At 38.4% G+C, this 23861-nt stretch overlaps 1 protein-coding gene across 2 annotated transcripts in view; it reads right to left on the bottom strand.

Moving 5' to 3' along the window:
* Window positions 1-8086: 8086 nt before the first annotated feature.
* Window positions 8087-23861, bottom strand: part of CCNY (cyclin Y) — a 119340-nt gene continuing 103565 nt past the window's right edge. For both annotated transcript variants that reach the window (XM_057371145.1, XM_057371146.1), the window contains 3 exons: window positions 20336-20502; window positions 16859-17021; window positions 8087-11063 (listed from right to left, as the gene is read on the bottom strand). In XM_057371145.1, the coding sequence (XP_057227128.1) occupies window positions 10947-11063; window positions 16859-17021; window positions 20336-20502 (447 nt within the window). In that variant the 3' untranslated portion in view covers window positions 8087-10946. The remainder of the gene's footprint in view (window positions 11064-16858; window positions 17022-20335; window positions 20503-23861) is intronic.

Below are 23861 nucleotides of genomic sequence, written 5' to 3'. Positions count from 1 at the left end.
TTCACAGATGCGACTCCATCATTGTGAGTGACCCACTGAAATATTTTGAACTGGAACTGCATGTCACTGCAGTGTGGACACGTGTCACGTCCCCAGGCTTAGACCTGGGTTAGTTTACACAAAGCAAAGACACTTCAGCCAGTCCTTGGCTCAGAATGACATCCAGAGGTAAGGCAGAATAAGCTTGGAGCAACTTCAGGGTCAAAGCAGTCACCTGAAGGTACCACAAGCTAYATCTCACATCAAAAACCTCCCAGGCAAATCCCAAACCCATCTGTCTTACCCAGTCAAGCCCTACACTAAGGACACTTAGGTGCCCTGAAATGGGAGTTACTAAGGGGAATTGAACCCTACACAGCACCTGGCAATGAAGCAACCTCCCTCTAACCAACTTAATTAATATTAAAGCAAAAGAGGTCAGCACAGCAGCTTCCCTAATACAGAAARGGATCTGGCATTTCAGTCCAGGTTCTCCTGCAAATCATTATTTACCAAAGAAAAAACAGATGCATGTCTAATGTTTTAAAGTCTAACTTTAAAATAYACTTAATATTTTTCTAGTTAGCAAAAATTATGTGTTAGTGACAAATCTTGCAGTAAATCTGGCTCTTCTGAAGGTGATTTGTARATGGAGGGGGGAAATCTATTTGGAAGGGACAGTGCACATTAAAAAGCAATTTGTCTTGAGGTGGGGGAGAAGTGAATGTTTTCCATCAGGAACTGTTCAGTGGGGAGTTTAAACAATGTGCTCCTACTCCTCAGTGCTCAGCCTCTGACCTGTCAGACCCCAAAGTGGCAGAGTTCAGGCAAGGAAAGGAAACTTTGAACAAATGTGTGTCCTTCTTCCCCATCTCTTCCTGTCTTCCATTCCCAGGGAGGAGCTGCATGCACACATGGTCAAACACACACAAATATCCAATGCATGTGTGTCTGAAAGAGCCCAGAAGGACATCCAGAACAGTGAAGTTCAGCTCATTTTTAGCTGCTTATATTGACTGGACTTGACCTTGCTGACTTCCACACCAGCTCTGTCCTCTCAGACACTTAAGCCTGGTGCCTCAGTGCCTCACATGTGTCGTGTTGTCTCACTGTTCCTCTGCTAATTTAGTAAATCTAAAAAAAGGCTGTGTTTTACTGCATGCTCTTAAGGATTTAGACCATTCTTCTMCATTGTCTCAGAGTCCCTTATTCTAAATATTTGAATATTCAGAAAGGTCATATTTCTAAAGGGAMCCTGCTTCTAAGAGGACAAAAAATGGAAAAAGCAGATTTTCTTCAGACACTGGTTCAGCCACCTCACAACTACTCAAAAAGAATTTTGAACATTTCAAGACAGATCTGAAGGAAAAATAAGTAATGGAAAAGATATTCTCATTCAGGAGCTAAGAGCCAATTTCTGCAAAACTATATAATTTACTAAGTAGTAAAAGTACAAAGTGAGTCCACTGGATTTTCAAAAACACATTATTCGCATCTGCTTAACTCCAACTGAAATAGGTAGCTACATGAGCATATTGTAACATTCATTGTTACTGAAATTTATTCTCCTGTAACACCAAAAAATATCTTGTGTAACAGAGGTTCCAGCTCTTCTTTAAATTTTGCACTTAACATTTGACACTGAGTTTTACRCTTACCTTTTTTTCACAGTGCCAAATGCAAAACTGAAGGTTTGGAATGTTGTGATGAGCAGGTGTTTTCATGTTTCATTAGTGCCCAACATCTGTCACTAAGGAGTTCTTCCTTCAAGCAGGTCCACACCTAGCAATGGTCAGGCAGGCAAAGAGCACGGTGTGCTGACACCATGGAATTTGTTTAAATAAGAAAAATGCCTTAGCAAATGGGGAAAAAGATTTCATAATAAACAGAAGATGGCAAGAATATCGTTGGCTGCCATGCTTTAAATTTAATACTTTGTTTCTAGGTATGAATATTGCTAGAGCTGTGGGGAGCAAATATCCCTGTTCACAACATGCACAACAAAAGGGGTTACTGTGTTGGTCCTGGATTTCAGTAAATAAATCTGTCATCTTAGATTTAACAGACAGGCAGCCACTGTGGCCTCAGAATAAGGGTTCTTTACACCTTCTTGTGTTTCATGGCCGATCATTTTAAGAAACAAACCCTACACTGTTGTCTCTGTTATTGAACGCTGACACTGCTTTTTCTTTCACCATGGACAGATGCACTGTGTCTACGTGGTCATTAAACCAAGCACTGGGGAAAAGGCTAAACTAACACAGAAATGGAAGAGGGAAGCTGAAAACAGAAAAGGGATTTTCCCCCTCTAATTCACATACAGCCTAAACTTCAGGAATCACTGCAGGCAGTACCAACKGGGGATTTCTTCTCACATGTGAAGAAATGTAATTTTCAAATCAAATTCATTCCTATGCAGAAGTCAAAAAGTACATTCTATTAAATCTCATCTGTTTTGAAAATATGGCTTTCAATAAATAAGAGCTGTATGTGCATAATAAAATCCTTATCCAGAAGAGTATTTCTGTCTAAAAASAATGTGTAATTCCATCTTACTGTTTCATAATGAGAAATTTTAATCTTCAGTTGTGTTTAATGAACAATGAAGGGAAAAATCTAATATTCCTCAYAGCAGCTACTCACAACTTACTAGAGAAAAGAATTATTAGATTTCTTGCTTCAATATCAGGATGTACAATTGATGTATGTACATCTGGCCACTTAAAGGACAACACAAAGTTGAGTTTTTTCACCTCACCTTTATGACATGTACATCACATTATGATTTTATGAAGTTTGTTTTGRCCTTAAACTATTTATTTAAGTTTAGTGTGGCCTTGCAAAAAGTCATTTAAACAAAGTTCAGACTGGTCAGCCTCCACAACATTAGGAAAAAATACCCAAAATTTTTATTGCAGAATTTGAATTTGCCCTCTGCCCCAAACYTTTGCTTTACAATACAGTCCTACCATAACAGTTGCCCAGTTTCCATGGTTTCTGCTTTGTTTTCTTTCAAGAGGCATTTTTAATAATCATTGCTAATGAGCTCAACACATACTGGGCAGTACACAAGGAATCCCTTTGTGAAACAACAACAGTATTCATATTCTATCAACCAGGATTTTTTATTTCAAAAAGCATCCTAAAATTCAGCTCAATKACTCAGTCCTTAGTAAAATTAATAGGAGTTCAATACCCAGCTCTCATTCCTTTGAAAATTTTTACCTCAACCTCAAAAGTGTAAGATGGATTATGAATTCTCACCCACCACTGGCTCAGCCCAAGGACTATCCCAAGAGATCCTCTTCCCCCACTCCCTTGAATCACCATTTCATACTGCATTTCCCTGGTTTCCTTGGGAATGCACCTCAGGACTTTAAGGGTTGAGAGAGTTGGGGCTCCCTGTTCAAATCCTGAGCAATCCTGCTTCAGGAGAACACAGGACTTTCAGTAGATGATGAAACTGTTTCTAAGGACACTTTATGAAGAAGAAAAGCTGAGGGAGATAGATACTAGAGTCTGTTYTAATTTTTTTTCTCTAATTATCAGAAATCAAAGCCACAGTTTTCTTTTATTCTCTGCAACCCCAATCCTCTGCAGTTCTCAGTTTATACAGAAAGTACTGGAAATTTGTAAAATTTCTTACAAATATTGTGAAATTGTAAAAAGATCATTGTTCATGTAACAGAATGAAGGGGACAGGGCCAAACCTGCATTCTTGTATCACTGGATTTATCTMTTCTCAGTAAGTAAAAGAATCCAGATAAATGCATTCCTCAGGGGGCAAACAACTGGTCCAAATGACATTTTAAATAATTGCTTTTTCTGTTAGCAACTRCCACAGAAATTCCTTATCTAATGCAATTGAAACCAAAAATAAATGCTCAAATGCATACTGGTACTGAGTTGCCAAGGAAAATTTAGCTCAAGTCCGAAATCTTCAAAAAAAAAACTGAAATGGAAAAATTGTGATGCTGATTTGCTATATATTTCAGAGAAAATTTAAAACTGATTGCTTRCCCTGGCTCCTTTTTCTAAGAGAAAATTATTTTAGAAAAGGTTACAGGAAAATGTCACAGCTGGGAATCAGAAATCTGAGCACACAGTTTCAGCTAACACATGGTTCTGYTATTTGCACACTTTAAGGGGCAGAACAACTTTGTTCTGCCACATGCCAGCAAAACAGAGCAGAACAAAAAAAGCCTTTCTGATGTACTACAATGACAGGCCACCACAGACAAGCAACSATTTCATAGTCTAGATTTCTCCCAGGTCAGAAACACCGACAATGTTCTCACTGAGATTCATGATTAAATGGGGAAGCAGAAGAATCAGCCCGGTCCTTTGAAACTCAGTGTCAGGGTGACATGACCACAATTTCTCTGGATGAAGTCAGTACTGTCATTTTATGCTTTGTAGTATTCTTTTTTTCTGTTCAGCTGAAGATACCATTGATCCATAGCCTTAAATCAGGCAGATCTGGAAGATYGCCGTACCTGACAGCATTCAAAATTACCAAGATACACCCAACTATTTTCCCAGGTTACAAGAATCATTCCTCCAGTTCTCAGACGACAGATTTAGAAGAGGTGCCCTATAAAGCACTGGTAGARTACACACTCATTCCTGTGGCAGAAGGTAAGGTACGTACCTGTTGRCAGTAATAAGTTAAATATTTAATGTTGCAAATGCTGGTGGTGATTTAGACCGCTTGTACTTCTGTGCAAAGCAACTACCTAAGTTGGAAGATAATTTTCCGTCTCTGTTCAAAACTCTGCTAGGTCTAATGMAGAATTACTGTAACAGCAAAGGTCTTGGGGTTGGGTTGTTATTTTTTGGGGAGCAAGAGGCCTGTTCTCTGCAATTCTTCTCACCTTCCCTACCTGTGACTTCAGAAGTGTGACTGACATGTACTGAGAGTTGCCACAAGCAACTGATATTTATGCTGATGAAGCCCCATAGCAGCATTAGGTTACCMCCTACAGCTTTTGTTCTTAACAGGAACTCTTCCTGTTCTTTTTACATTTTTATTTTTTGTAAGATCTATCTCCAAATATTACTGATTATATTCTAATATTTGACAATRTGTACTACACTATTGCCTACACAGGGGTGACCTTTTACTGTAAGGACAAAAAAGGAACAGGATGTTGTTATGTAAGTAAGGTGACCACCAATACTTTCCAAACACTGTGTACCAACACCCAGACAGTTCTGCCATTCTAATCCTTGGTATTCAAGATTATTTGGTGTTATGTATTTTATATGTTCTTCTGTACTACTTTGCTCTKTACAGCCTGGTCTTCCTCCTCCTCAGAACTGTGGCAAAAAATCTGCATATTCTGTCCCACTGAAGGGAGACAATAATCCCTGAAACTCTTTGCCCAAGAAATTTAACACCATCACACTACTGAAAATATCAATGCTTTTTGGTATTGACAGCACAGAAAGTACATTTTCCCCATCTCTATTTCCTGGATTATTTAGAAAAGATACACAATTTTGCCTCATAGCCCTTCTAACACACCAAATCCTCATCTATTGGGCCTCTCCTTTTTCTACAGCAGAATGCTTCACTTGTCTAAAACAAATGAAAGAGAATTATGTGGCCACAGGATGATCTGTATTGTTTAAATATAAGATAGCAAGGGTACCACAGCTGCCAGCTCCCAAGAGACTGTTTCCATGGAGAATAATTTATATGAACATCTAAAATACAGGAGCATGAAAACCCAGAGCAGTGAAGCAAGAAAACATACAGATAAGAATTAGCTTTATACTTAAGTGTGCTGTGGAATCTCTTGCATGCACATCTTACTCTAATGCCTGTTTAGAAAAGCTCTCAAGTCACATGAGTAAGCTTCATCTGCTTTTTGAGGATTCACTTCACTGCCAGCGAATTCGAAGGGGTGGCAGTGCAAGTTCCAGAGATTTTCCAGCTTCAAAGTTTTACTGCAGGAGYTACCACAGCACCCCAGGGTATGTGTCAGAAATGCAAGGAAAAAAATCTGAAACTAAATTAAGTACTGTAACTAAATTATRTAAGTAGATGGGGAAATTCTATTCTACAAAATTATTGTTTTSGGTGTTCTCAAGCACACTCATTCAGGACATTGCTGCTCTCCCTCTGTGGAGACCATTGCCACCTTGAGCTTTACAACTCTATAGAGATTCTGGACAACTCATAGGTCTACAGTCACTTTTCATCACCCCAAGAAGTTTGCTTAGCATATCACTAAACAATATCTCCAGGTGTAACAGCTGAAAGTCTCTGCTGAAAATACTGAAACACATTATAAATGGTGTGAAGGGCATGAAAAAACAACTCTTTTTTTTACACCAAATTTCATCAGGCCAATTATTCTAGGAGCAACACAAGAAGTACAGTCAATTTGTACTGCTGTGTCATCTGCCCTCCTTCAATCTGCCATCCTGTTGCTTTGTTCTTTAGTGGGAAGAGTCAAATGATCCAAGCCAGGAAATAAACTCAAGCCTGGGTTTCTTGGCTATAATCATATAAAGGTTTGATTTGGAATRAACCTTAAAGATCATTTAGTTCCAATTCTCCTGCCATGAGCAGGGACTTCCTCCACTACATCAGGTTACTCAGGGCTTCATCCTACATGGCCTTGAACACTTTCAGGGATGGAGTATCCAGTTTCTCTAGGCAATCTGTCCCAGTGCCTCAATGCTCTCAATCTTTTTCAGGCTCTGGTTCTGCAATTCACCAGTTACTTTTCATGGAATCTCACAAGAAGATGCAGAAAAGCAGATTCACACATATYGTGAAACAATCATTTTCAGGACCATAACAACAATCATAATCCATGTCTGCTATCACTATTGTGTTCCTTATGAGCAGCAGCTCTTCTTCTAAATCTTGTTTCCCTTTTTAAGGTATTTTCTCTGAACAGCTGTTRTTATGTATCCTCCATGATTACCTTTAGTTTATGCAGCTCAGAGTCTCACCAGTTCAGTGGTTTCCTCAAGACAGAGTTCAGTTGAAGACAAGAAAGACAAAAACAGCAGAAAGACACTGCACTTTAGGTGTAGATACATTTCCATGTCCATGTAGGTGCATTCACACAGGTATGTTCGTGTTTGAGCTGATTTCTCAGAACCCATTAGAGACACTAAGTGGTAACATCACTGCGAGTAGGCAAATGTTGTCAAMAACTGCCAATTCAAGTAAAAAAAAGAAATTCTGATTACAGAAAAATGTGTTTTAAACAGAAGTGAGGAAAGTGCTGAAAGGTAGGCTGAGTGAATTCCACTTGAAGACCAAGAAGAAGCAGAGAGCACCAGGAGTCTGCAGCGGATGGGCAGCACTTCAGAGTTTAAATGTGTCACTGGAAAGTGAGATGCTCATTACCAACTAAGGGCAACTGTAAATAATTTGTTGTTTCAGGTGTAAAGATTTTGGGGCTTTTTCTGTTTTTTTTCAGTTCCTCTATCTACTCCCACATACCGCCATTTTTATATATAGCCAGCACTACATATCTGTCATCTGCCATCACTACACCATCAGCCTTTTCTGATCACCTTTTTGTTATTTCTAATCTTATGTTATAGCTAAGGTTTCTGGYATTTGGGGAGATAGAGAGAAAGGTGTTAAAACACAAAGTCTTAGTTTAGACTATGTAAACAGTAATTATACAATATATGCTAATTTCTCTCTCTCAAAGAAAAACCCYAAAACCCCAACTAAACAAAACTATTTTCATGGCATAGGACAGGACTTTGTATGCTTTTAGCAATAAAACATGTGTATCATTTGAAAACTGGTTTGGTTTGTGAAAGGTGGAAATAAGTGATTTGACTGTTTTTGCACTTTATCCTGTGACTCCTGAGCTCTCAGTCCCACAAGACAGTGTCTGTCAGAATGATAGATGTCACTGACAAACWATGAAATACAAACTGCAAATCAAATATAAACAGGTCTGCAGGTGGAAAGAGGAATTAGGGAAGCAACTCTGGGCTGCATATGGATGCATGGTTAAAACCCTTACAAGATGCCTTTTTCAAATATTGATCCAAATATCAACACATAAATGACCAAACAAGTGGCCCACTGGCTCAACATATAAAAATAATTCATTAAGACAATGATCTTTGAAGGGACAGGTTTATTATATCTCCTACACCTTTTCATTTCTGAGCCGGTGACCAAAGCAATGATGAAAACCTTAATCCAGAAAACATTTACAGCAAAACACAATGTATTTGTGCTGTTAATTAAAATGCTATATGGTTCTTCTCCCTTCTTACATCTCTGGTGATATTCTCTAACTTTGCAATGGCATTTTCCATACAGTAATGCTGAAAAAACTACACTAAACACAACATAATCCTAAATAAGAATTCATTTTTAATTACCTGGTATAGAATACCTTGCAAACAAAAGACACTCATTCAGATTTACTGACAGGTACTGTATTTTTTGGCAACCCTGGAACAAACCAGAAGAAAAAGCGAAGAATYATTCTATAACCATGAGGGAAAGAAACATCCGTCTAAACGGAGAGGATTCATATGGTAAAACTAAAGAAAAAATCCACACTTACAGCAGATTTTTTTTAATTCTTAGTGCAAGAAACATAACCAAGTTAATCACAGAATCAGTACTAATTAAGAATWTGGAAAATTCTCCTATACAGAGGTAGAGTCCAGTGCACAAGGCTAAAACGATATTCAATAGTCTAAACAAGACTGAGCCAGGTTTTACGGAATCCACTTTTTAAAGTATCAGACTGTATGTACATACATACAATAAATAGACTATACAATCTTTAAAGTAGTTTAATAAACTTCACAAAAATTATAGTAGATGCATTGATATCTTTACATAATCCAAAGTTCATATCTCTATCACCCAGAAATGGATAAAACCAATATTCCTGATATCAAGTTAAATGGAAAATAGTTTAGCAAAGTGTTGATAAATCAAAATATTTTACATATTTTAAAGCCTAAATTTATGCTTATAAAGGATGAATTTCAAATGCTCTGAAAATGTTCCTTTTGATACTATCTGTAAAGAGGTTTCAAATGCTGTAATTTTTTATAAACACTTGCCTTACATTCCATGTTCAAGGGAAAAATGGACTTGGATACTCACAGTTCTGATGCATTGGCACAACAAGAAGTGATGAGACTTAGATTATTTTAAAGGCCTGAAGGACATCAGGAGAATTTATGGACAAAGCCTTCATGTCTCAAACTAAACACATCACATRGGAAAGGTGACCGAAAACTGTTTGGTTTCACTACTTCAATTGTGTCGGTGCCTCCCCTCCCGGAGAGCCCGGATTAGCATCGCTCTGGGAGTCAAGTGTGCATCCCTGGGCCCCCAGGTTTGCTACAAGCCCATAGGGCTTAACAAAACAAACATGGAATCTTCGTGGGTTACAACAGTAGTGCACAAGTCAGGGACATCTGCTGCCATTCTGCTCAGTGATAGTCACAAGGACAGGATTTCAGGGAGCTGCGAGCTTTCAGCTTTATCTTTCTAAACTGYRMAAAAAAAAAAAATCGGGGAAAAAAAATCACCCTGCGGTGAAGCAAATATGCTTACACTGACAAGTAATTTTGTATAAAAGGTTCTTACAATTGCCAAGAGGGCAACAGCCACAGTAAGAGGGAAATAATTACAACAACCGAAGAGTTTAATAATCGGAGTTGGAAATTATATTCACAGTTCGGTTACTTTTAATTTCTATAAGCACCTACACTGAAAAACATGAGGGTTTGTATTTTAGCTTCCAAATGAAATCTCCTTGTGACAGATACCTTGCTAAGATTTCCATTCTGCTCTTCTCTACAGGCCTTCTCATTGGAACAATTTTTTTTATTATTTTTTATTTTATACAAACAGACTCACTTTGATTTAAAGTAAACATATAAAAATTGAGAATATTGCTTGCAACAATGGACCTGGAGGTGAAGGAATGAACTTGTCAGGCCATAAAAAAAAATCTCCCTTAAAATGAATGAATTCTGCTAAACTTCTAATGTTATGAAAATCTGCAAAAAGGATCCTAAGATCTGTTGCAAATTTCAGAGATTTGGCCCAAGTCTTATCATCATCATCATCTCAAGACGTTAACAACTGTATCTTTATATTATGGAAAAATAAATGATTCCGAGACCTCTGGAAGGCACACACACCCAAGTATACTATAAATAAAACACATCATGAAATTATGAAGATCTTCTGATCCCTGTACACACTTTTGGTTCAGCACTATGGTCAAGTTCTCTCTTTTGAAATACAATAAAAGGCATACAAGAAATGTAACATATGCATAATAATTAAGAAGAATAATGCTAATAAGACAGGTTACAGAGAAAAGTGCAGTGAAAAAACCCAACGTTATTTATTCAGGGGCTTGTGCTACTGTAAATACAGACTTTGTATTTCCTGCTGTGCAAGGGGAAGAATTTATTCTGGGAAGCAGCAATGAGGAATGCAAAAAAACAATAACAWCAACAACAACAAAAAAGATATTAAGAGAAATCTTTAAGATGGAACTCTCCCAATGTCATTCCTCTAGTGCACAGTCATCTGACTACATGTTTGTTTTCATGCTGCCATTTCCCTCCATGAGTACAGTATAATAGAAAATGGCACAGTTCTTAAATATTTTTCTGCCTCTACTTCATTATTTTGTTTCTTCTTCCAAGCACCTGATTTGCTGTTTCCTCATAAAAAGTGTAAAGCTGTTAGTGGAAGTGAGAAAATACTTGTTGCCGATCTTCTCTCCCAAACACCGATTTCTCCATTTCTCCTTCCGTTAGGTATTTTACTCGTGTGCTACACAATGGGGAGGCACTGTAAAGGCAGCTTGACTGATTTAAAAATAAAAAAAATCAAAAGTCTTTTTTCTTTATCCCCCCGCCCCCAGCCCACTCTGAAAAAAATGGATGGATGAAACAGTACGTCCGTAGGAATATTCCAGTCTCCTCTGTTAGGAGATAATTGCAGGGGACCATCTAACCACAGTCAGATTGTCAGCACTGACCGACCGTTTCTTTGCAGCTTTCCTGAAGTCCTTGTATTTATCTTCACACAAGCGAGAAATGGCCTGTAAGAGAAAAGATGAAAAACCCCTCAATTGCACTGCCCTGTATGGCAAAAGCAAGACTAAATGCACATTTCTACAGACAGGTGGAATTACAAAAATCACTTCATTAAACAAAACACATGAAGAAACTTCTCTTCAAATTCTAGTTCTCATTTCATTAGTCTTAGACAGAAGACTTGCATTGGCCCCATGGCAGCTTCAGAAGGACTCAGCACATCCCAAGCCTTTTCTTTGCAGGTGAACCATCACAAATCTCACAGAGAGAGCTGACAATGTTTATCCATTTCTACTAAGTAACTGATGTATCACACTTAATTGGTGAAAAATTGTGGAAAACTTAATGAGACAACTACAGAAGTAAGTGAAAAAGAGGGTGACTAAACGTTTTATTTCCTAAAAAGTCTTGTAGTGATTATATTTTTCTCTGCTGAGAAATAAATGGTCTTGCAGAACACACCCTGCTTTGCTTCCCAAGCTGATGTTTACTCACCTTTCAGATGGAGATGATGATTTCTGTGTGACCAGGCTATTTTATGTAGTGCCAGAGGGAAATGTAACTCATAMTCAGAATCATTTAATTTGCATTATTAAATACATAGTAATTTTTAAACCTTTTGAAGAGAGAGACATAATTCAAGTATCGACTCCTCTTATGCTACACTGGAGTTAATGTTTGATGTTTCTTCTACTGTTTTTGTGAAGTTTAAAAATAGTAGGTATTATGGACCTCACATGCATGAATATACTGCTCCCTAAAATAGCCTATTAGAGTTCATGTGGCTGGGACAGGCTGTGGTTGGCATCAGTTGAGATGTTAACTCTGCAAACTGCAGAATTGYAGAGAAAGCTCACTGCAAGGAGTACTCAAGGTCAAATTAAAAAACACGACAAACTAAAGCAGCATTTCTTATTTACTCTGGAATGCTTGCAAGTGTGCCTTAAGATAAGATGTTTAATAAAGACAAACTGGACAAACAAAACCAGTAGAAGTGTTTGATTATAACACAGGGCATTACAAATAATTAAAGAGCTTGAYGCCATGGATCATCACTTTCTCTCTTGGTCTTTACTTCAGCACAGCAAATATAGCAGTGAAGAGTCCTTTAATTTAAATACTMCTGCAAAGACCAGAGGAAGAAGCACACATCTCATACATCTGAGAGCAAGTTCATCTAATGCTCTGGTCAAGCCAGCCACAAAACATTATTAAATCAGAAAACAAAACAAAACAAAAACCCCCAAAACAATATAAACCTACCACAACCAAAAGACTAGTTGCTACTTTTCAGTGGAAAACTGAATTTCCTTTAGTTAAGACTGTACTTGAATACAGTCTTCCTTCATGATTCACATGAAGAGAACAACAGAMTAAAATAACACAAATATTTATATTGCTTTTTAAACCATAAATTCACTCACTTAAAATGGCTTACTAAAATTTTACATCATTTAACCAGGAACTTGATGGACTTAAGAGAGTTTATGCAATTCAATGAGATTTAAAATTTAATAGGTTAGCAGATTTTATTCATTAAATAATGTGCCAAGGCATGGCATTACAAAGAGGTGTACTGAGGTGGAGCCCAGCTTCTTTTGCCTGCCAAATCAAATTATTACCCTAGGCATCAAACAGTCAGAGAAGGTAATCACTTCAAAATTGACTGTGTGACACAAGAAAATTTCTGTTCTGGCATGTGGTCAGACAAAATGAAATGTTGCTTGGAAATGGCACTTAATACTTGGCATCTCTAGGCTATGCTGATGAATCATATGGATAAGAAACACACTGCCATTTAAAGCAATTCTGTATCTAAAGATGCGTCTTCATTTGCAAGTAAGTTACAAGACTGACATTTGGAGTCTACTTGGCAAGATAGTCAACTTTAGCATAACATATGGGGAAACAAGACAAATGCAGAAAATCGTAAATATTTATTATTGTTCTTCAGTTCAAATAAATCAAAATAGCTATAAACACCTTTCTATCATCTTTGTTGCTTTTATTGCTAGAAAAAAAAAAAAACAAAACAATTCTTGACAGTTGCAAGGGACCATTTCTCATGTCAAATCAAAACATTCTTAAAAACAGCAACACTAATCCATCATGTGAAATTTTGTTGGACTTGACTGTAATGCATGTAACCAGCTAGAATGCATACACATATATATTCTTCCATTATATATATGCTTATAAAACTGAAGTCAGTTCCTCTGCTGAGCTATATGGCTCCTCCAGAGATTTCATCACTGGAGGAGGGGACAGGTAAGGAGAATGGAGGTTGGAAAATGGCAGTAGCAGTAGTAGTAGTAGTAATAGTAGAAGAAGTACAAATTTTGGCTGCATGCACATTTGTGCAGGGCAGGAAACCAGCACGGCTGGCCATGGGCTCAYTACCAGAAATTCACAAAGGCACATGACTGTGAGTGCTGCACACCCTCCAAAAACWGACAAACCCGAGGAAACTTAGCGGGAACAAACAGCATGAGGTCTGGAARGGCTGTCTATGAGGAAATGTAATGTGATGATGGTGGTTCCCCTTAATTTGTAAAGCATGAAAAAACCACTTGGTTACTCCTAAAACCCATAATGGCAAGTTTTGCTGTTTTGCTCTTCCTTTTTCTTCCTGGCTTTGAGGGTTCTGAACATACAAAACACACAGAACTGCAATCAAGTCATCATGACACTGGGAAGCTGAAGAGATACAAACACACTTCTCTGCTTGTACCTTTTCTCCTCTTTTATGTCTGTTTGATCTATAGGACTGTATCTCTTTAGGGTCAAGAAAAAGCACATATTTCAAAGGGTTTGAACTATGTGCTCAAGTACCATCCTAACATTAAAGAACTCAGACAACATAGAGTCAGCCACACTAGGAGTGCACTAATGAATGGTCTTAGAAAATACAACCTTGAAAAAAGCTCYGCACTTAAGAATCACAAGCAGCAATAGGGTAGACACGTTTTGTGTACTCAACCTAAAGAGGAGAATCTGACTCATATTTAGCTCAGTACATGGGAGAATAACCAGGTGCAAGAGAAGGAAATTACGGAATAGTGGATTATGGCTGGATACCCAAAAACCTTCTTGGCAGAAAAAYAACTCCCACATCAGAAGAGTTCTCAGGATAAGCAGAGGAAGCCTTGACATTTGACACAATTAAAAGGAAGAACAAAGCACACTCTAACATATGCTGGTTGGAACAAACAGCATTGGCAGGTGGACAGATTGGATGATCGCTTATTTGCCATTTTTAACTTGCCTGATTCTATACAAGAGGAAAAAAACCAAGAGGGGTCATAAAAATGGCTTCTGGCTACTAGGTGGACTGGTACAACAAATCCAGGACACTTTAACCCACAGATAATTAAAAGGTAAAGAACAAATTACTTTCATTTCATCATTTGAAGCACAAAGCTTCTTAAGTATYAATTGTGAGAATGTTAAATAAGACAAAGCATCCACGGCAGATGCTTGAGAAAGCAATGTGATTTTTAACAAATACTGCAACCTCTCATAACACCTCTAAGCTGATGGATTTTGTCCAGAATTTCCTTTTCATGAGGAAGATTTCTTACTAGACTTGTTCTTAGTCTTTTTGGGGTGTTTTTTTTTACGTTGTCACAGGTATGACAACCTCATGATGTTCACAGAAATGGCAATGCAGACTCCGTCATGTCAGATCTAATATTCCTGCTTTAGATACTAAAAAAAAAAGCTTTAAAATGCAAAAGTAGCAAAAATATGTTATAATACAGCCATTTCTCTAAGCAAGACCTTTTGTGATCTCAAACTCCAGTAAGTTGTTTTAATCTTAGGGCTGAGCAAGGTCCTTTCTTTCTGTTTACCAGATAAGGCAAATCCAGTGCAAGTGCACATTTGCTGTGAGGCTGTTGTCTTTCATCACAGACTGCAGCTTTTCTCTCAGTATCAAAAGTATCACAGCCTGTGTGGTACTACATCTACTCCACTTGACAATCCAGGCAACTGTTTTACAAACAGAGAACTCTAATCTGAACAGCACACGAGAGACTAGAGAAGTGCTGCAAATGCATTTTGATAACTCTTGGCAAGCTAAATGCTTCACTGTGCTCAGGGAACTGGGCTATAAATTATGCTGTCAAGTAGTTTCAAGGGCAYACTAATGACAACCACGTACTGCCAAGGAACAAGGCAGTTCCCTTCCTTCTGGCCACAGAATATAGAGGCAAGGAGGTGGCAGACTAAGCTGGTTTCACAGCAGATACTCTTCCTCTACCCTGAAGACATCCTCTGGCTAGCAGGGTTATTTACAACCAACTTCTGCTGGCAGCATAAAGCATTCCCAACACTGGGAAACTTTTAATAATACAGATTTGTTGAAAAATATACTCCATTAGTTGTTTTTAAATATGCTCTTTCTTTAGCTAGTACAGCAGAATTACCGCTATTCTCTGGGTATTTATGGTAATTTCCTACTTTTCTTCTAAGGTTTTATTCTTTTCTTCTAAGGTTTTAGGAGCTATCATTGTTACCTTCATTTGTAATCTGCTGTTATACATTGTGTGTGATACAGACTRACAGTGCTAAGAAACTGCTAAATCAAAAAGTAATTCACTTARTTCTGATACAGAAAATAGCACTTATTCTCAAGACCGCCATAACTCAGTAGGACCACCTCTTTTCAAGCAAGATTATGATCCAAATAATTCTTTTTTTTAGTATTCTCATTAATAGAAACAAAATCTGATGCAAATTTAGATCACTCKCCATACAAAGAACAGACATTCTTATTGGAGATATCTGTGAAAATTAAAAAGAATATTTAGAAAGAATGAGAAATACAACTTCAGTGAAATTTACTTTGATTCTTTCTCCACCACTTTCAGTTCCCATTAGATTCACAAACAAGTCAATTAACCTTCCCACGCACCATTTCCCCCCATAAAAACGTGCAGAGAACTGCCTGTCTGTTCTAGGGGAGCACTAGGAATTTCAGAACAGGCAAAGCTCACTCTAACCCACAGRCAAACCACCTCCAGTGCAATGTTATGCAATTAAAGATATGTGCAGTTAAAAGCAGCCTGCATSCAATGAAAATTTTCAAAATTAGTAACAAAATGTGTGCACATCCAATGCAATAATGCCTGTGTTTGAAAAAGAGCAGAAAAATCAGGAAAAATACGTTGCAATCTTGCAAAGGGCCCACAATTAGCTGATAATTGACATTCCTCCTGTGTCTGTGGTATTCACAGTGCCCAGCATTTCACAGGTCCAGACCATCCGACAGTGCTTTTGGCATATGGTATATCCACATCTCATGAGCATTTGTGACTTATTCACTAAAGGCATGTGCTTATTTCTGTTCTCCCTTTACTGAGAGAAACACCACGGGAGATAACAGACTTGGATCCACAAGAAGCCAAGCACTTGCAGATAACAAGAACATGGAATTGCTATTTTCAGCAACTCTTGCTAATATTCTGTCATTTAAGGTGGATAATCAGTTTTAAGAAACCAAATCAACACGCAACACTAAACTGTGAATAAAGTTATTTTAAAACTTGTGGGCACTTTCACAAGGCCAACAYAGACAACTGCAATTGAAAAATAAATGGAAAGCAAGGAGCAAGGTAGGTCAAAAAGCTGTCCCCACAGCCATGAATACTCAGAGCACAAACAAAAGCATTATTAAAATATGACTCATGATATTCTAATATCTCATGCGAATATCTGGGAAGAGATGGGAGAAGGGAGAAACAACAGACAAATTCCAAATCTCCTTGTATATTTAACACCAAGCATTCTAAAGTCTTACCTCAAGTTTATATGCCCTGTCCCTGCTGAGGGGCTCCAAGGGAAAACTCAGGTTATTCGCTTCTGCCAGGGAACGCAAATCAAAATAATACTTGGCATAAACACTGGAGGGAACGTTAATATTGAACTGCAAGAGCTCAAGAAACTGGCGTTCTAGCTCATTCCTGCAGAAAGAAGATAAACATGAAAATATATTTCAGACTCTTCATTCTGAATGTAACTTTACTTTAAATTGCAAATGGTATAAACCAAGTTCATTTTCTATTCTTGCCAGGTGCAATTATCCCAGCCTAAGGTTTGACCTTCTCTACCAAGCTCTATGAGAGTACTCACACCAGTGAGGAATATGAGAGATGCTGCACCTTGCAGCTGCTACTGCAGTGCCAATCAAATCCAGACACAAAGTTTGCTAGTGGAAGGGCACCTTTATCAGTTTAGCTAATACAAATTTGGAAAGAAAACCTGGCAGGGAAAAAAATGTCTTGTAGTTTCTGCTGTACCTCCACTAGGTGGATCTGCACACACAGCTATGCCTCAACAACATCCACACACACTCACCCTGTATGTCACGCATCTCTCATAAATGCTGCAAATTGCTCTAAGACTTATATTACTGGAGAACTTATTTACTGCAGCTTTTCATAATCAATCATTTAGAATTAGTCATGAGAAATCTGAATTTCTCATCATACTGTTATCTTTATCAACAGAATAAARAAATTTTTCCCTTAGATGTGCAACCAAAATCAAATTCACAGTGGTGATCACTTGTTTTCCATCACCTAAACCAAACACGTTTGTCAAAATACCTGATAGGAACAGAGATCCTGTTTGAGCTCCCACCCTGTAAAACTTTGGTATACAAATACACTATTACCTACACCAATATATTAAAAAGTACAGTGAGAAATAAGCCAACTAACAAAATTAAGGACTGTAAATTTTCATAAATTGCACAGAAACTAGAGATCCTATTTAATACTTATGCAGGAACATATGATACATTCAAAACAGTGATTTCAAGACATGAGAAATAAAAAACATAAATGGGTTGTGAAAGCTGTCGATGTTTGCTGAAGAGCACAGTGACTGCACTGCTGTGCTACCAGTGGGGATTGACTGTTTATTGTATTGTCTTTCAGTTACATTTCAACTGCTGTGTAAGTGTGCAAGGAATATGAAACAGGAGTTGAACAGGCTGGCAAGAGAACATGAAGGATCTGAAGATAAAAAGCACTGGTACAGTAGTTTTTCAACGCTGAATTATTTTTCTTTTTCTCACTTTTTAACCTTACATAATTCTTATATCATAATCATTGTCCTTCCTTATTCTCACTCTCTCTGAGCCAAAATTCTGTATTTACATAATGAGAAATATTGATAAATATTAAAAGACTAACTAAAAGCTGGATGTTGGCTCTTTGGTATGAATTCACATTGTTAAAAATTCCAACTTTAAAAAAATCCAAATAAAAAAATTACATCTGAAGATGTCCATCAACAGAAACAAAATATTACCTTTACATGTCCTTTGATACTGCCAAGACTGTACTTTCTGCAAGCTAAGCATAAATTTCTATGTCAATTGATAATATAAAGCCTATTTTAGTGGCAGAAGACATTGGCTGCACCGCTTCTGAGGGGCACCCTCAAAAATCTCTAACACACAGCCTCAGATTCTTACTATCCCCTACCTCCAAGACCTGAAAGTTCGATCAGCAGATTAGCCACAGATCAGAAAGAACAAAACCGTGCAAGTATTTCATACTGAACTTGTGTAATTTAACTGATCACCATACCCTTCTTACCCCATACACCCACCCCAGACTGCTTTAGCATTGCTTTCGTGGCCACTCCGCAAATTCACACAGAAATTCAGTGTAATGCTTCATACATGACTACAGGTACCCACTGCATTTCAGTCCTYCCAAGTTCTCTGCTCACCTTTAGGCACAGTTCACTGTACTGATGATGACTGATAAAAGCCTGAAAGGTCTCTTTGATGTTYTGCAAGATACTCTTATGCTGACTGATTCACACCAATTGAAGATTTTGTCCTAGAGCTGTTCTTCTGCCTTACTAATACAGTGAAAGGCCCTGTCTTGCTTAGAGCTAGACATTTCAAAATCACCTATTGTACTGTCCCAACTACCTGACAAGTAAGAAAGAAAAGAAAAATCCACCATATTGCAGGCAGGAGGAAAAAAAGAATTGAAAAAACTGGCAGCAGGAATATAAGCACCAGAATCTTTGCAGGGGGATTTACATGGAGCCTTTAACACAAAGCCCATGAACTAGATCACCAAATACATATAGAGAGCTCAGGCTCCCCAAAGGCTTCTGGGATTGCAGTTTGTGAGAACCCTAAAATCTTTCAAGGAAAGGGTAAGAAGCTAAAAAACTTTGAGGAGCTAAAAAACTTCACAGTTTATCTTAGGGGATGAGCAGTGCAGAAAGGGGCTGACATTAGCACTGGTCTGCCTTGTGAGTATTGGTTTTAGCTCAAGTGCAACTTCCAACAGCAGCACCATCACATGTTTGTCAGAAACAATAACCTCTATTTTTGTTTCCTTTCACACCACCTTCAAAAAAGCCCTGAGAATTAGCAATTTCAAACCTCACATTTATAACCATTCCTGATTAATACTGTCATATGGCACAGTYAAACCTGTGACTTTGCTTCAAGCTGTTCAGCACTTCAGCTCATGTCCCAGCTTCAGGAACACTTTAAAAGCACCCACATTTGCCTTGGAGAAGAAGGGAATGGAGGGAGACCCCTACTGCTATTCAATACTCAAAAGCATGAGAAATGGATCAAGGGAAAATGTAACTCTGCAAAATAATTTAGGAAACAATCAAACAGTTAAGGAAGCATTAGCAAGTTATTCTGCATGGAATAATATCGCACACAGAAATGCAAAGGGCCTGATTTCGGTTCTTGTCCATCTTATCACCCTCTTTCATTTTGGAAACCTCGTTTTGTCTGTATTTTTAACATCTTGAAAACTAATTCAGCAGAATACCAGGGTAAAAAACCTCAAAATCCAAATGCATCAATTTTAAATAATGGCAATAAATAAGTGGGTGATCATCTAAAGGTCATTAAGATCATCTCTTTTCCTTACATGTCTGTCTAGAGCTGTATGGAGAATTAGCATGACAGCAAATGATGCTGAAGTGAATACATGCAGGCTCACTGGATGTAAGGATTTTGTCAAACCATACATTTAAATATTCTGTAGATCTGTTTTCATTACTGTGCCTGAATATCCAGTGGTAAAATACACTTCAACCAGAAAATAAAAATAATTCATGCCTTCCATATAAGCAGCTGTCAAGCAGATCTCATGCCATCTATCAGCATTCACCATGTTTAGCTACAACACAAATATACAAACATCATATAATTTATGAAAGAACTTACCATCACCCTCACAGACACAGCATTCATTGACAAAGATAAACAAACTGCACTCACATGTCTTCGACTGTGATATCCTTCAGGATCTGGCAGTAATCCACGTTCCACACTGCCTGGTCATCCCAAACTTTAGATGCCAGTAGAATTGCCCCCAATACTATTCGCTTCCAGTTTGCTGGACAAATATCTATCTCTGCATAAGTTAAAAGTCTTTCAAGATATACCTGTGGAAACACATTAAAATCAAGACTTGATTTATTTTGCTATTAAGTAGAAGCAAAAAAGAAAACTGTTCCCATTCCAGCAATTCTAAGACAGYAATCTGCTCTCAAGAAGATTCTTTTGTCATAAAAGTTGTAGGTTTGAATACATATGTTAATGCCAGGCTCAAAACTGGATGTGATAAATCCACTTTAGTTGACCTTTGCCTTCTGATTCTATTACCCATTCCAAGAAGCCGTGCACCAGACTCCTAAATTCACCATTTGTTCTTCAGCTGTGACTTTCCCCTGCCTATGATCCTAATGCTGAAGAAAAGCTTATTTCATAACACTGTAAACCAAAATGGCACTAATTGTTCAAAAATTTACCTTCCTTCCTAAGGAAGGCAAAACGTTATTTAAGCACAAAATTCCAAATTATGTGTCAAGTCCATTACAATGGATAMAAGTTTGACTTCTTAGTTAGAGGATCATTCTGAGAAGACTTTGATGTACAAAATTTAATTCTGAGAGACTGTAAAAACACAAAGCTCAGTAAGAAGGTGGCACATGGAGCTCCCCGGCATCTGCACTACCCTGGGGGTCCTGTGTAAAATTTTGTCTTCTGCTTTCCAGGAAGCCTGTGTAAACCCTTTACTCTCTATATTGCACAAAGCAACTTGTCAACTTTGCAAGCAAAAACTCCTCTTTGAATTATGAAAAGATAGCATTCCCTGGAGTCATCCCTGAGAAGCAAGAAACTTCTTTAAAGCAATACACTAACACAGGGAGCTTCATAAGCAGACAGCATAYGGAAGCTGTACTATTATGACACTCAAATTAGTAGATGAACTTCATTTGCTTCACATCAGTGCAGAATTTGACTCTATTGCTAATGCAAACCTTTTAAATCGCAACTTTYCATATCCAGTTTTAGTAGATTTTGAATGACTACTCCACATCCAAAGATAAATAAAGCCTATAAAAATCAGAAAATATATCCTTTCTTATGTGCACAGCTCTAGCTTAGAAAGACAGAAAAAGAGAGAGAAAAGAAAAACAATTAAGTAACGATTTTGCGGGGGATGAAATCCAAAGGCACTTAAAGAGGAAAAGGTAAACAGGTAAGAATTATACTGTAAGGAAAGACACAGAATCATAGAATAGTTTGGCTTGGAAGGACCTTTAAAAACCATGTAGTTTCCATCCTCCTAGCATGGGCAGGAACAGCTTTCACTAGACCAGGTTGCTCAGAGCCTCATCCAGCCTGGCCTTGAACACTTCCAGAGATTGGGCATCCACTTCTTTGGGCAACCTGTGCCAGTGTCTCACTTTCTTCCTAACATGTAATCTAACCTCTTTCAGGTTAAAGCTATAGCCCTTGTCCTATGACTAAAAACYCTCATAAGATGTTCCTCTCCAGTTTTCCTGTAAGCCTCCTTTAAGTACTGCAAAGCTGTTGCAAGGTATCCCCAGAGCCTTCTCATCTCCAGGCTGAGCAGCCCCAACTCTCTGAGCCTGTTTGCAAGGAGAGGTGCTCCAGCCCTCAGCTTCATCACACTCCCTCTGGACTTGCTCCAGTTGATCCATACCCTTCTTATGCTGGAGACCCCAAAGCTGGGTACAGCACTCGTTTGGAGCTTCACGTGACCAGAGCAGAGGGGCAGAATCCCCTCCCTCCCCTGCTGCCCACAGTGCTTTGGATGCAGCCCTGGACACACTTGGCTTTCTGGCCAGGCCACAGCCAGCTCCTCTCCAACCACCACCCCCAAGTTCTTATCAGCAGAGGTGCTCTCAAACCATCTTCTGTTCAGTCTGWATTCTGTGYTTGGGATTGCCCTGATGCAGGTACAGGAACTTTCACTTGGCCTTGCTGAACCTCATGAGTTGGCACAAGCCAACCTCTCAGGCTTGTCAAGGTCCATCTGGATGCAGGTGAAATTCCACCTCAGTAAAAAGGCAGCATAAACTTGCTATTATTTTCCCACCAGCACATACTTGAGAAATCAGCTTTAAAAATTAAATATGATAAGATACTAGTCCTACACCACTTTCATTACCATATTGATGCATCTTCCAATAGCATGTTGAGGGTGGTGAATAATCACTCTTGCTTCCTTGGTGATAACTTGGGCTTGACTCCAGATACACTGTTAGCTGGAATGAGGCTCTTTATCATCCTGCGATAAAACTGAGGATGATAAACAGCCCTCCATGAGAAAGGCACTTAGTGTAGCTTTCAACTCCTTTCTTGAACATGCATTAAATGAGCATTTTATTTTGTTCACTTGCTGTGGCCTCCTTGACTCAGTCTTGGGTTTTAAGAACATGTGTTCGAGTGAAAGACAGGAAAAGAACAAGACCTCTTGCAGCAAACACTTGTAAAAGTTTAATAAGGTCCTCAGCCGATGTGAACTCACTGTAATCTAGAATTTGTGACATCACAAGCGTATCTTTGGGAGACATTAGAGTAGGTTTTCAAGTTTCAATCAAGCTCACTCAGCTGTACACACRCAGTTTTTCTTCTAGTTCTCCCTATCTCTCTCTCCCAGAGACAATCCACTGATCACTGATCAGGAAATTCAGGCAGAGGAAAGGCTGGTACATACTTGAGCTCTGACTCTGTTGATATAGAGCAACCTCATAACAGCAGCACACACAGAGCCACGTGAACTCTGTCTCCAATGTAAAGGTGCCAAAATTTGTTATTCCTGACAAATGGAGCTGGTTTCATTTCAGAGCATTTCAATATACAAGGCACTAGTGGGACACAGATMCAGCCCATGAGGTCCCATGATGGGGCATCAGAGAAGGACAGGTAGAGTCTGCCATGCACTCACTACTGCAGGGGGTGCTTCTGGCTGCTGCAAAGATGTGCTGAATCAGGAGAGACTTTTGGAGAAGGGCCAGGTGGCTCTCAGCCCGTTTGAAGAGGACGGCTGGAGGGGTGGTTAATCACTACGCTACTCATCCCAAACAAATTCATGGCTGGTGGGAGAACACCACCTGCTTCTGCTGGCAAAAGCCAGCACGTCTTCCCACACATACAGGCAGGCATGTTCTACCTCATTAAAAAAAAATCACTGAAAATGTTGGCCCTGTAATGGTAAATGTGAGATATGGAAATACCATTTGTATGCAATTATGTCTACACATTGAAYAGTGTCTTAAACACAAGGGTCATTTTCTTAAATATGGGTTTTGTATCAAGCAGACCGGGATTTTGAGTATACTACGTAGTTCAGCGTATTTGTCTCTTGCAATGAATTGCACTGGCCTAATTTTCAAAAGAAAAACACTTTCTACGTTTTCTTTAGAACTAGCTGCTAAGAAGTCATATAATAAAACTGAATTTTAAAAGATCACAGTAGAAAAGAGTATTA

This window comes from Malurus melanocephalus, unplaced genomic scaffold (genome assembly GCF_030028575.1).
Source record: "Malurus melanocephalus ecotype Western Australia unplaced genomic scaffold, MMel_1.1 scaffold_142, whole genome shotgun sequence".
Classification (NCBI taxonomy): Eukaryota; Metazoa; Chordata; class Aves; order Passeriformes; family Maluridae; genus Malurus; species Malurus melanocephalus.
Note: the sequence above shows the minus strand (reverse complement) of the source record. Positions and strands in the feature narration are given on the sequence as shown.